The following is a 14,347-nucleotide window of genomic DNA, read 5'->3' on the forward strand; positions in this document are numbered from 1 at the left end:
CTCACATCAGCTCTAAAGGACAGGTCATGTGAGCAGCCCCATTTTACGGGGGGGCGGGAGGTTCAGGCGGAGGGGAGGACACGTGGCTGAGCGTCACCCAGCGTGCACGGCAGAGCTGAGTTTTGAAACCAGGGCTTGTGACTCTGCGTCTTATATTCCTTTCAGAGCACCGCATTTACTCTGCAACTAAAAACTAAATCTGGACAAAGCACAGGGAGACCGGGGAAACACAATAGCCAGAGTCTGTGGATGGCTTCACACTGAGGTAGTATTTATTAGGGCAGTGGTTCTTGGACCTGGTGGAACCACACTCCCATTGACAAGGGCTGCTGGGCTGCTGCGTGAATGGGCAGTGTAGGCTGCAGATCGTGTGCAGGGCCAGCTGTACTGTCACCGTCTTTCCCTGTTGCTTAAACTGTTGTTTTAGGGGAAACTTGCCTTGAAAGAATAATTCTGTTTTGCATTTACATGACACTTTTTTCCCCCTAAATTTCAGAAGACTTTTTTTTGTTGCTGTTGTTGTTGTTGTTTTTGTTTTTGCAGTATGTGGGCCTCTCACTGTTGTGGCCTCTCCTGTTGCTGAGCACAGGCTCCGGACACACAGGCTCAGTGGCCATGGCTCACGGGCCCAGCCGCTCCGCGGCATGTGGGATCTTCCCGGACCGGGGCACGAACCCGTGTCCCCTGCATCGGCAGGCAGACTCTCAACCACTGCGCCACCAGGGAAGCCCCAGAAGACTTTATTGTGTTAACTGACTTAATCCTTAGAGCAACGCTGAGAGGAGAATAGGTGTTAGTTCCCGGTTTGATAGAGGAGGAAGTTGAAGTAACTTTCTGAAAGTCTTATGCTAATGAATATTAAAGCAGAGTCTCAAACATGAGGCCTCACCAAGATACCTGCAAAACCAGAGAACAAAACTTGGAAGACTCCACGGTGATGGAGGAGATCAGCTACCTACAAAGCAGCAACTTTGGCTAAAAATGGGTTATCCAAATTTCCAAGAAAATGTAAGCCTATATATATATATATATATATATATACACATTGTGGTTTCAGAAGAGGAGAGTCCAAGAGAGGGGAGTCTAAAAAGCAGGGCTCTGGTGTAATTTCATGAGAGGGACAGACCCAGCGTCCTGTCCCTTTACAAGACAGGGCACTATTTCGAGGAATTGGGAACGGCAGCTGAACACAACTGTGCGCGGTGGAGCCATTAAGGCCATGCCCTTTCCCTTGCTCCTTGCTCGGAGGAGCCTTCCGAGCAGCTATCCTGGGATCAGCGTCTGTGGGTCAAATGTTGCCACTTGGCAGTCACATTCCCCTTTTGAAATGAATGAGTTGGCATCCAGGGCTGTGAACGAGTTGGCACACAGGGTTATGTACCATTCTCAGCATTTTGATGAGGTTCTTCCCAAATTGGATTAACTCTGGGACCAGGGGGACCCGAAGACCTGAGAACCAGATCCTGTGCAACGGTGAGTTTGGTAAGAGTCTTACCTAAGTGACTAACCAGCTGCCTACATCCACACCTTCAGAGGAGGTGGAAACTAATGGCCAGGGAGGAAAGCTGTGAAACACAATAAATATGGGGTAATGAAGCCAGAAGCCAGAAGCAGGTGACAGAAAGTTAGTGTTAACTGAAGCAAACTAAAGGAGCAGGTGGAACCTGGAGTCAGCCAGGAGGGGCAGGATTGAGCACTGCGCGCCCTGGCCCACGCTAACCCTGCCTGGTGGGGCAGAGGGCACCGGTCCTGGAGCCAGACCGCCTTTCAGAGAACTCCCTCACCTCCTCTCCACTGTCTCCTCCTCCTCTGTATGGTGGGCCTCCCTCAAGGTTGAAAGGATTAAAGGTAATAATGAACATGCTCTCATTCCAGTGCCTTCCCCATAAATGCTCAATAAATGCTTTTTGTTATAATCCCTGCCCTTTGGGATCAGGCATTAAACGCAGGCTCAAGACACTGAATCTCACTGCAGCATAAAGCACCTTATTATGTCGAAACCTTGGTGAAATTGTGGCCTACACCCATGCCCGGCTCAGCAGCAGGCATCTTCTCACCGTGTCGTGCAAGGCCCAGAAGGCCCAGAGAGACGCTGCAGTTTTGCCTGACAAGTCATCCTGCTGCAAACACGCTGGTCCTGGCCCCAGGCCATTTTCACTCACTGTTCTCTCTGCCTGGAAGGCTTTTCCCCCAGACGGTGACAAGGTTTGCACCTTTGTTTCAGACGTCACGTCACGTTATCAGAGGACAGCTGTCCCTGACCTACCTCCCTATATAAAGAAGCATCCCTGCCACCACTGGGGTCTAGCACTCTATCCTCGTACCCTGCTTTCTATTTCTCCATGACACTCAGCACCTCTGACATATAGTTTTGTGTTTTTTGTCTGTTTCTCTCACTGTCATGCACCTGAGAGCAAGGATTTGGTTTTGCTCTTTTTATTTTGTTTTTATCTTCCAGTTTTATTGAGATATAACTGACCTACAGCACTGTATACGTTTAAGGTGTACAGCATAATGACTTACGTACATCATGAAATGATTGTCACAATAAGTTTAGTGAACAGCCACCATCGCATATAGATACAAAATTAAAGAAGTAGAAGAAAATTGTTTTTCTTTTATAAAAATTTATTTATGGTATTTATTTTTGGCTGCGTTGGGTCTTCGTTGCTGCTTCTCACTGCGGTGGCTTCTCTTGTTGCGGAGCACGGGCTCTAGGCGCACGGGCTCAGTAGTTGTGGCATGTGGGCTCAGTAGTTGTGGCTCATGGGCTCTAGAGCACAGGCTCAGTAGTTGTGGCACGCGGGCTTAGTTGCTCCACGGCATGTGGGATCTTCCCGGACCAGGGCTCGAACCCGTGTCCCCTGCGTTGGCAGGCAGATTCTTAACCACTGCACCACCAAGGAAGCCCCCAAAATTGTTTTTCTTGTGATGAAATGGTCTTTCTTTTCAAACTGCCCTCCTCACTTATTTCTACTCAAAAGCCTAGCATGGTTGTCTCTTGAAACGGCCTGGAGGTTCTTCTCACTCTATCATGGAAAGGCAGCCACTTGCCAGCTCCGTATCATTATCACACATACGCAGAAGATAGGACACATTCCGTGCAATGCAGTAACATGTGGCCACACCTGCTAAGTGTCTGGTGAAAGTGTTCCAGGTAGAGGGATAGTAAGTGCAAAGGCCCTGAGGTGTGGGAGGAGGCCAGTGAGGCTGGAGAGGAGGTGCTGGGGATAAGGGTGTAAGAGAGGATGATTCCAGGGTTTTTGATATAAATAATGAAAGAATGGAAATGACATTTTCTAACATGAGTTAGGTAGGGGGAGGAGCAGGGTTTGGATGTAAGTTTTATGATGCTTTCAGGTTGGAAGCACCTGGCAGGAATCCGGCAGTAAGCCAGGTGCTTTACATACATTATCTCCATTGCACGGATAAGGAAATCGAGGCTCCAGAAGTCACGTGTCCTTGGGTCTCAGAACATGTATGTAGAAGGGCTGGGATTTGAATCCAAGCTGTTTCTGCAGGAGTTTGTCACCCTGAGAAGCACTGCTCACTGAAGAAAGAGCTGGGAGAGGACTGCTTGCCTGCAGTTGGAAGAGTCGAGTATTTTGCATAAGGTGAACTCAGATCTCCTTTCCAAATTCTGCAATACCAGGACACAGAAGGCCCTTCTGTAGTTGGACTGGTACGTTTAGGGCCAATAAGAGGAAGCACCACATCACAAGAGGGCTGGGGCTGCCACCCCTTTGGCCTCAGCAAGGTGGCTGGCAAATCCATTTCCACGGCTATTCAGGCTGTCACATGATGCCAAAACAGTGGAGTGAAATGTGGAAGATTCGACTGAGGTTATTATCATGGGTTACACTCCAATTTTTCATACTTTTAAAGATTTGCTCACTGTACTTAACAAAGCATTCACATAAAGCATTCACTAATGTAACAGACAAGCCTTCAGAGCATTGAAATCCAGTGTGGGCTGCAGACCCGCAGCAACAGCATCACCTGGGGCTGTCAGAAATGCAGACTCTCAGGCCCTATCCCAGATGCATTTTGGCAAGATGCCCAAGGGATACGTATGCTTGGTCCAATTTGCGAAGGCCTGGCCTAGAGCAAGGGTTGACTAACTGTTTCTGTAAAGGACCAGATACTAAACATTTTAGGCGTTGCCTGCCTGTCACAACTACTCAATTCTGCCATTTGTAGTGCAAAATCAGCCACAGACTGTATGTAAAGGAATTAGTGTGGCTGTGTTCTAATGAAACTTTACTAATGAACACCAAAATTAGTTAATGTAATTTTCACGTCACGAAATACTATTGTTCTTTTGATTTTCTTTCAGCCATTAAAAATAAAACTCGTTCTTAACTCAGAGGCTATACAATATCCATCTTCTGACTTGCCTTTCTGGGCTGACCATGCCCAAGGTCACTAGCCGAATGATCCCCTTCTGTCTTCTCTGTGGGCTTGGGCCCCCTTTCCCTCATGACCTGTGCCACTGTGTCTGAAGGTCGATTACTTAAGCCTAATGTGAAAGGTCAATGGAAGAACTAAGATTTATAAAATACACTTTTGCCAGCTTCCACAAATGCAGTGTGTTTGCTGTTGTTCCCTATCTTGATGTTTTCTGAGAAAGACCAAAATGGAGGATTCAATAGCTCAGGGGAGGGGGCTTGTTACTTTTCAGGGGCATTTATTCTCTTTGCTCCTCTACTTGTTTCTTTTACATTTCAGCTGCTGGGAAGAAGGAACACACAATTCAGGGAAGACAAGTATTAAAAAGTAACGTTTGGGGAGGGAGTTGAAAGAGGAAATTAAAGAAGGGAGGTACTCTCCAGGAGAATAAGAATATTGTTCCAGCATCACTGGGCTGCGGGGAAGAACGCATGATGATAAAGAAAAGTAAAGTGTGTCAAGGAGACTTGCTCAGGAAAGCTTTCTGAAGCAAGCTGGGCAGAAGAAGGGTATGAAAAACATAGAGATAGGCAGAGAATCTTATGCAGGCTGAGATCTGAATTTATTTCGTCTATAGTGCACTCTCATGGCAACCAGATGCTTTTCCACTTTGTTAGAAATGGGGAGAAGGGAGGAAATAACACTGACCAAATGCCTACTGTATGTCAGGCACAGTTACAAGGCATTTCCTATCACTATTTCAACTTTAATTAAAGCCACTCATGGGATTAGGTGTGCTGGCCAGTTTTCAGATGAGGAAACTGACAGGTGAAGAGACGGGGTTAGGACCTAGTTCATTCCAACCACCAGTGCCCTGACGTTCTACACTGCCCTGCCTACCAGAATTTATAGTGGAAATATTGCCTTCACAAAATTTGTTATTTCTTCTCACCATTAGAAACCCTCAATTCTCCAGGATGGGGGAAGAACATAAACAGACCAGATGACTTTTACATTTTTCTCTACTTACCCGCGCCCCCCCAAAATAAAATGTAATTTTTTTTTGTAATGCATTCTTTAAAGGGACATCAAGTCCTTTTTCTGTTATGAAGAAAATAGACCCACAAACAACTCAGTACATTGGCAGCCTGGTTTCCGAAGTTAAACTGTGTGCTGCTAACCAATCTAATGACAAACGTCTACATCCTTGGTAGAAATGTGGTTTGGGGACCATTTATTTAGGGATTACTCTGTCAGGCACACACCATTATCTCATTTCATCTTCCAACAGTCCTGTGAGGTTTTTAACACCATTTGATGGATAAAGAAACTGAGGCTTAGAGAAGTTAAATATCTTGCCTAAGGCCACACAGCTGGTAAGAGGCAGGGCCAAGATGAAAACCAGGGGGCTTGACTAGGAAGTTTGTCCTCTTAGCCACCACACTGCAGGCCCCTTCTGGAAAAGGTGCACGTAAGGCCCCCTGCTCAGTAATATATGCCAGATGGTGGACATTAAGAAACATTGAAGAAGATGCTGGACATTCTTTAGTGTGGTACAGGTGAAAGGGCAAAAGAGTGCTAGAACTACTTTAGTTTTTCCCAGTGTCTTTCTCAAAACACCTCTCCCATGAGTACCTGAAACCACAAACCAGGTACTGGTTTCCTATTTGATGATGTTCGGTTCCGAACATCAAATAGGAAACCACTGAATACCCTGATCCCCCACCTGGAGATTGTCGTATGCCTATTGTACATTTTAGGCTCTAAGTAGTACTGAAATAAAGGATTCCACTTTAACCTAGTTTCCCGAGGTCCAATGTACATCTACTCCCTTTAAAGCATTTAACCTATCAAGATGTGCAGAGCACAGCTTGGGGAACACCAGTGCCCTGGTCCTCTCTGTGACTATGAACATGAACCTGGAGGACTTTTCATACACTGAAGGCAGGAAGGACCAGATGATCAACGTGCACATCTAAATGAATCCATGTTTGAGCCTTCTGAAGCTGATGGGAATTGGGCCTTTGCATGGGGAGTGTCACCATTTGCCAGTCTATGACAAGTTGAGTCCCACAAAGTTGCCCTGTGAGCAAACACACTTTAATTAATTAATTAATTTATTTCTGGCCACATGGCATGTGGGATCTTAGTTCCCCGACCAGGGATCGAACCCAAGCCCCCTGCATTGGAAGCACAGTCTTAACCACTGAACTGCCAGGGAAGTCCCAGTAAACACACTTTAAACTGGTTGGTTCATGAACCCAAGGTTAAATTACATTGTGAGAACCATCTGACAACAACAGAGCTTATTTTGAAATTATCCATCTATTGTTCTTTTTCCTTACTGTTGATATTTTCATTTATATGATGCTTATAAACAGAAGCACCTCATTTTTGTGATAAGCAAATTCATTAAATTCCTTTGAGCAATTCCTGCTGGGATGAGTGTTAAACGTGGAGTGGGGCTGTGAACAGACCTATGGCAGTGTAAGTTCTTTGACATGCAGAGGAAAATGCACTAGGCAAAGTGAAACTAAAAATCTCATCTTTTCCTGTATTTCAGTAACTACTTTTATTTTTTAAAAAATAATTACCTCAGGGACTTCCCCAGTGGTCCAGTGGTTAACACTCCGTGCTCCCAATGCAGGGGGCACGAGTTTGATCCCTGGTCGGGGGAACTAAGATCTCCCATGTTGCATGGTGCGGCCAAAGAAAAAATTAAAAATTAGCTCAAAAAATAGAATCATAGCCTTATTATTATCTTATTATCCTCTAGTCCAAACTCCTTCACAGATGAGGTTGGCGAAACTTGAAAGGTTAGGTAACTGGTCCATGCAGCTTGTCTGTGAAAGAGCTGGCTGGAACTCAGCTCCAACTCTGTCTGGTGCTCTTCCTTTTAAACTCTTCTCATTTGAGACATTCCAGTGTCATTTTAAGGAGTTACTTTTTTGATCATTCGCTATAATGACAGAGCTTGCCTCACTTGCTTTTCGAGTTGTAGGGGAAGGTACTCTTGGTTCTCCTGCTCTCTTGATAGTCCTTCACTTTGCCCTTTTTCACCCTCGTCTGCCTGGAACTTGCTCTCCCCCTCCCCTTCAAACATTGTTATCTTTGGAAATATGTGCATGCACAGGGCCCAACCTGGCTGGGTTCGAAGCAAGGTGACTCTTGGTTGAATGGAGTTTTTCCACAGTGCTTGAATTTGTCCAAGGCTTTGGAAGGCTGGGCAACTAACAAAAAGTAAACCTGCCCTTCCAGCAGGTCTGTGTTCCATTAATACAGGATGAATTAAGAATAAGGAAGAAAGAAAGGCAGAAACTCCCCTTGAAGTACTTGCCTACCCCCTGGAAAAGTTCAAGGCTCTTGTTCATTATCTGAATTTTTCCCAAGTGATTTGCCTGTAGTCCTTAAGTCATCTTCAGACATCTGATCAAGGCAGCATCAAAGGAAAATAAAAAGTTGGGTATTTGCGTTTAAGTCAGTGTCCTGGCTCATAGAAGTCGGTGGAGAATGTGATTTTTTCTCTGGTGCTGGGTGATCAAAATAGGAGGCTTTTTCTGTGCAGGAAGCCCTCCTAGCTGCGGGAGCTACTGCACCCTTTCACATTTCCCATTCCTCAGCAGACACTGAGGGGCAGGCCTGTTTTCTCCATTCTAGCCCTCACCCTCCGAGCCCCCTAAGTACCCAGGATGGCCTTGTTGTTAATCAAAGGTTGAAATGGAACCTCCCCCCGGGGGCACCGAGAGAGTCCCTTTGGGGCAGCATCCTGGTGGGGGTGGGGAGTCAGCCTTGATCCCAGAGGACCTCTTGTCTCTGGAGACGTCCTGCCAACCAGGTACGTGGAGGTGAAGCGCTGTCCGCTTTCCAAGGCGGCTTGGATTTGGGGAGTGGGAGGGTGAGTTTGGAGAGTGGCGGGGCGTGGGAGCCGGCCAACACGGGTGGGCACAGCCAACTCACTAACTGGGCGTCTCCGGGGAAGTTCGGGCGGGGTTCGCCGGCACACGGGCTTTCTTGCTCTAAAATCCATCCTGGGCAGAGCAACCCCACTTCTCACCCAAACTCGTGGAGACCAGGGATTAGGCTGGCGCAGGGTTCGACGAGGCGTATCGGGGAAGCGCCCGGCCCCGGCGGCGAGGCCCCTCTAGCTCCGGTCCGCGACCCAGGGCGCCGGCCCAACCTCCTCGGCTGGGGCCGGTCCCGCGGGGCGAGGGCCGATTTTACGTAGACGGCAGTGGGGTCTCCGGAGCTCCGAACGGGTCCGACCTCTCCTAGCGTCGCTGCGGGTCCGCCGGCGCCGCCCGTTCGCCCGCCCTCCTTCAGCCGCCCGGGAAGGCGGCGGCCTCCTCAGCCGGCGCGGGGTCCCCTGGTTAACCCCTGCCCGCCAGCCCGGCCGCTGATTGGAGGAGGCGGGGCGCCGGGGCAGCGGGGACCCCCCCACCTTCCTCGTCCCCTCCCCCTCCTCCCCCACTGTCGGCTCTTCCCCCACCCCCACTGGACCCCCCCCCCTGCCTCCCAGCCGTGCAAATCTCGCGAGGAAACACGCGGTTTCACTAGTGTGTTTACACCGATCACTACTAATCCGGACCGAACCGATCCGGATTAAGGGGCCGGAGGCGGGTCGTGGGCACCAGCGGTTCCGATCCCCCCCCCCGCCCTCCACGCCGCACCCGAGTGGCCCCTAGCCGAGTGGGCCCCCACCTCCCGGCCGGGCCTGGGCCCTTCTGTGCCTCCCTTGGCCTTTGTCCGGCGCCAGGAGACCGGTCCCGCGCCCCCCGCGGCCGCCCGGGCCCGGGCCCGCGTCAGGCGCCTGGCTCTGTACGCGAGCCCGGGGATCTGCGGCCTCCGAGGCCCCCCTCCCCCGCCCGCCCTCTCGTGGAGCCCAGCGCCGGCGGCGGCTGCCCGGGCGGGGGGTTGCGGTGCTCAGGAGAGGCCCCGGCTCCGCCCCGGGCCTGCCCAGGGGGAGAGCAGAGCGGTCCGCAGCCGGGTCGGGTCGGGGCCCCTCCCGGGAGGAGCGTGGAGCGGCGGCAGCGGCGGCGGCAGGTGAGAGGCTGAGCCGCGAGCGGGGGAGGGCGCCGGGCCTGGGGCATTAACCATCCGGGCGACCCCCTCGGCTGAGAAGGCTGCGGCCCGGGCCCACACGGGGGCCGGCGCGGGGCCGCACCTCCTCGGCTCTGAGGCGGGAGGGGCTTTCCGAGGGCTGCGGGTCGCTGAGGGGCCGGGCCGAAGATGGGGGAGGCCCAGGCGGCCCCGGCCTGGGAGTGGGGCCGGCGGCCGGCGGGGAGAGGGGGGCGCCCGGGCAGCTGGAGGCCCCGGCAGCTTCCCGGGCGCCCCCGAGAGCTGGCCCGCCCTCCCTCCGTGACAGGTGGGCCTGGAGTTGGGGAAAGTTTGGAGCCGGCGGGAGGCGAGGGGCGCCGGGACCAGGCCCCATCGGTCCTGCTTCCTGGCTGTGGGCTACAGGGAGGATCCCAGTCTAAGGCCCCGCTGGAATGGAACAGAGTGGATCTTTCCTTAACATGAGTTGACATTAAATGGAATAACCGCTGGGGCGTCATTTTCCGGGCCAGGCCTGAGGATGGAGGTTTAGGAAACGTGCCGAGAGACCCTGGGTCTTGAAGGGAGGTTGCAACCTCTGCCATACTGGCCTCGATTAGGGCAGGGCGAGACGCGAGGAAGGCCACTTAGGGAAACACTGGCTCAATCTCTTTTCTTCTTCTTTTTTTCTTTCCTTTTTCTTTTTTAAGATGCCTTTCTACCCTTCCGAGAATTTCCTAATTCCCTCTCTAACCTGCACTTGTCTGTGTGGGTGAAACTTTAATTTGCCACCCTTTCATTCCCCTTTGCCCCAGGCTCTCAATCCAGGAAGGGAAATGAAACTGGAAGACTTTGTAGGGGTTGTTACTGGAAATTGTGGAGGTGTTAGATTGCAGAGGAGCATGTTTCATTCATGTTTTCAGTGAACTTTTAAATTATGCCAATCATTCCAATAACTATTTAATAATATGTTCAAAGGGGTTCTATGTAATGGTATATGCACCTCTTCTACTTTTAATATTGGGGAGGTTTCCAGTGGGTTCTGCAAGAGTTGATCTCTTGCAAATGATGGAGGTATTTGCTGAGAGTAGCCTGTGCATTAATTGGTCGTGGAAGGAGTTTAAAAATGGTGTCCTCCTGCCCCTCCCTGCTTGGAAGGAGTGCTAAAAGCAGATGTCTAGAGAAACCTACTTGCTCCAGGGAGTGGCAGAGAAAGATTTTGTAAAGGGATGGTTATGGAGCTATACTAATTTCCTGAGTGAATGCCCGTTGATGGTTTTACCATGGGTTCTCTATTAAATTTGAAGTAATTCCATTTTTCATGAGCTACTATCTGGTCCTTAGAGCAAGGAGGCATCTAATAGCATTATTTTAAGTTACTAGTAGCTTCTGATTCATGCTGTATTTTTTTGTTTTTTGGCTGCATTGGGTCTTACTTGCTGCGTGTGGGCTTTCTCTAGTTGTGGTGAGCAGGGGGTTACTCATTGCAGTGGCTTCTCTTGTTGCGGAGCACGGGCTCTGGGCGCGTGGGCTTCAGTAGTTGTGGCACACAGGCTCAGTAGTTGTGGCGCACGGGCTTAGTTGCTCCGTGGCATGTCGGATCTTCGCGGACCAGGGCTCGAACCCGTGTCCCCTGCATTGGCAGGCGGATTCTTAACCACTGCTCAGAAGAGGACTTTTGAGCCACTTTATAACTTTAAATGTATTACTGTTTGGTGCAGCACATTGTAGTTTATTACTTGTATGCCATATTTATTTGAGGTTTACCTGTATGTGACCGTTTGGTGAAATAATTACTCTGAGTTTTGTTATATCTAAAAATTGGTTCCTCATGTTTTAGCTTTTATGGTCTCACAGGTACTTTTTCTTTTTCAGTAGAAATGATGGAAGAATTGCATAGCCTGGACCCCCGACGGCAGGAATTATTAGAGGCCAGGTTTACTGGAGTTGGTGTTAGTAAGGTGAGTAAAATGATGATAAAAAACACTGATTATAGTCTAATGTAAACACATTTAAAAACAAAGAGCAATTTGGGTGGATCATACAGATACACTGAAGGGGAGACAATTTGGCTTACGGTTCCAGTGAACTTTTAAATCCTACCAGTTGTTCCAGTCATTTAACAGTATGCTTGCTTGAAGGTACTCTCTATGGGAGGCTATACTTCTTTTTACCCTCTAATATGGGAGAGGTTTCCCATGGGTTTGTTGCAAGGATATTAACAGGATGTGTATGTAGATTCTATGCCACATTTTGTCAAAGCTCAGTCACTCAGAAAAAACTGTTAATGCAAAGGTATTGGCATAGCTTCATTACGCTAGACTTTCTGGATAGTTATGTGTAGAGTTTTGAAAAATCTGCCTCTGCTAAGTCTGTCAGTCCTCCAAATCTGCAGTTCAGCAGATTCCTCCTGGTTGTACCCCCAGACTGCTTTTTCTCTCCTTCTATTTTTCCTTCTTGTTCATTCTTTATTTTGTTCCAGGAGCATAAAATAAGATCAGGCCTCATAAATGGGCGGGTGTTAAGTTAAGCAGTGTTATGGCTTCCTGTGCAATCGTATATACCTGCTACCTCACCCCTCTACTCTCATAGGATGGCTTTAGTACAAAATGTAAAACATATTTATGATTTTAATACAATATATAAAATATATTTATGATGTTTTATTTAAAATTTTCACCAATCCAAGATGTTGCTTCCTTGGGCTTGAGACTCGAGAATTTTTGATCTTTGACTTCATGCGATACATTCCTTCCTGTGCTTTTCAAGAAATCTTATTTCTAATGTGACTTAGATCTTAGTCTCATGCTTTGGTCAGTAGCTTCTTAATTTTTATTTATTTATTTATTTAGGCTGTGTTGGGTCTTTGTTGCTGCATGCGGGCTTTCTCTAGTTGCCGCGAGCGAGGGTTACTCTTTGTTGCGGTGCACGGGCTTCTCATTGCGGTGGCTTCTCTTGTTGCGGAGCACGGGCTCTAGGCATGCGGGCTGCAGTAGTTGTGGCACTTGGGCGCAGTAGTTGTGGCACTTGGGCGCAGTAGTTGTGGCTCGTGGGCTCTAGAGCGCAGACTCAGTAGTTGTGGCACATGGGCTTAGTTGCTCCGCGGCATGTGGGATCTTCCTGAACCAGGGCTCGAACCCATGTCCTCTGCATTAGCAAGCGGGTTCTTAACCACTGCGCCACTAGGGAAGACCCAATAGCTTCTTAAAGGAGAAGGTGTTTGTCAGGGTTTAGTTGGAAAAACTGGCTGCTTTGAGGAGTCTCATAATTTTGGTGAGCTGGAATAGCCTGATAGTTTTTGTTCATTCAGCAGCTACTGAGTACCTGCTCCATACTAGGCATTGTGCAGGGTGTTAGGGATGACGCCTCAGTACAGTGCTTCCAAGCCCCCCCGCAGTGTGGAGAGGGCAAGTGCTCTAGACAGAGAGCTGATGCTGTGATGAGAGCTGTATTAGAGCTGTGGTGAGGTGCTATGGGAACACAGGATTTGTTACATATTTTGTAATTCTTAGTTTATTGGCCTCTTTAATTAAGTAACTGACTTTTGTGGCACTTTGGAGCAGCTATACTCCTGACTGTTGCTGTATATTAAAGTTACATGTGTAAATGTAAATTCTCTGATCTAGGTGAAGTAGCTTCAACTGTAAGTGTGCAGTATATTTGAGTATTAAATTGATCTCTGATTCAATTGATTACCTAATAATAACCTTTGTTTTGTCTTTTAACTGGGGAATTCAGCAAAAGGCTCTTATCCAAATCTGTCTGTTTAGATGGTCACCTACTGAGTAAAAGTGAGTTTGTATTCAAATTGTATGCGGTTTAAACAGTTTAGGCTTCCTTGTTAGGATGCTTTTCTTTCCTTCTGTTTTTAGGTTCATGGTAGCTGTATCCAAGCATACTTTCCATGGGGTATAGCGTAAGTTAGGGGAGTGAGTAACATTGTGAATTCTGCTGCCCAGGCCCAACCTAAAATCATGTAACTAAGGTGTCAGAAAACTTTATCTGTTTAATAGGAAGTTCTCCCTTTGATACATAGAAAGAAGTTACTTCATATCCAAAAGCTTTTATGCCATTAATTGTATGTTATTTTGAAATTTCCAATCATGGTAAGTATATTGATTACAATAAATTTGTTATTCACGGACTAGCAGGAGAGTATTTTTACCCATAGCAAAGAAACTTGGGAAGAAAAAAAAAAGGCAAGTAAATTATCCTGTGTTTTGTGGAGTTAGGAAGAGGAAAAAGAAAATCTCCATTTTGCAGGACTTCTTTTGCCTGCAAGACATTGTATCTCTCAGACCACTGATTTGAAATAGGAGTGGGGAGGTGACCACAGTACTGGGAGAAAAGGTGCTTTTGGATAAGCTCCTCCTTCTAGCTTGGAATTCCTCATTATGGGTCATAATTTCTCAATGAGGATGTCACTGTGTTGATGACAACTTTCATTTTTACAGAGATCATGAGCGCTTTCAGCCCTTGCTCCAAATGGGAGAGCAGAGTGACTTTCCTGTGATAGTGCCATCTAGTGGGACTGGTGCAGCCTCATGGGCTGTCTCTTGAGTTTCTGCGAACTATTCATAACATTTTCAGTACTTTTTGATGTCCATAGAAGGAAGAAGGTCAGTGCCACTGTGGATTCTTTCCTAGTGGACAGGGTGTTTAAAGTAGCTGCAGTCTTTGAACTTCCTGGTTATTGTAGATATTCTGTCATGTTGCCTTGAGTGTTTTGTACCTGCAAATTGGATATACACCACAAAACTTAGGCTAAAAGAAAATGGCCAAGCCACCGCATTTATTACTTATAGTATTTAAGTTGCTCTTTACTTATATTTAGGTTATTGGCAAATTAAAAATTTTATTGTACATTGCATTTATATGCATTAATTTTATATAATTTTATGTATAATATTTAACTTATAATAATTGG

The 14,347-nt window shown here is 47.8% G+C and overlaps 1 protein-coding gene across 11 annotated transcripts in view; it reads left to right on the plus strand.

The window, feature by feature from the left end:
- Positions 1-7,896: 7,896 nt before the first annotated feature.
- Positions 7,897-14,347, plus strand: part of TLK2 (tousled like kinase 2) — a 104,173-nt gene continuing 97,722 nt past the window's right edge. Inside the window, exons 1-2 of one of the 11 annotated variants that reach the window (XM_067715942.1) lie at positions 7,897-8,224; positions 11,296-11,381. In XM_067715942.1, coding sequence (XP_067572043.1) covers positions 8,107-8,224; positions 11,296-11,381 — 204 coding nt within the window. In that variant the 5' untranslated portion in view covers positions 7,897-8,106. Of the gene's footprint in view, positions 8,225-9,120; positions 9,430-9,615; positions 9,752-11,295; positions 11,382-14,347 lie in introns of those variants that run through there. The other 10 variants (XM_067715939.1, XM_067715940.1, XM_067715945.1 and 7 more) reach the window with 10 other exon arrangements.

The sequence above is a fragment of the Pseudorca crassidens genome, chromosome 19 (assembly GCF_039906515.1).
Source record: "Pseudorca crassidens isolate mPseCra1 chromosome 19, mPseCra1.hap1, whole genome shotgun sequence".
NCBI classification, from domain to species: domain Eukaryota; kingdom Metazoa; phylum Chordata; class Mammalia; order Artiodactyla; family Delphinidae; genus Pseudorca; species Pseudorca crassidens.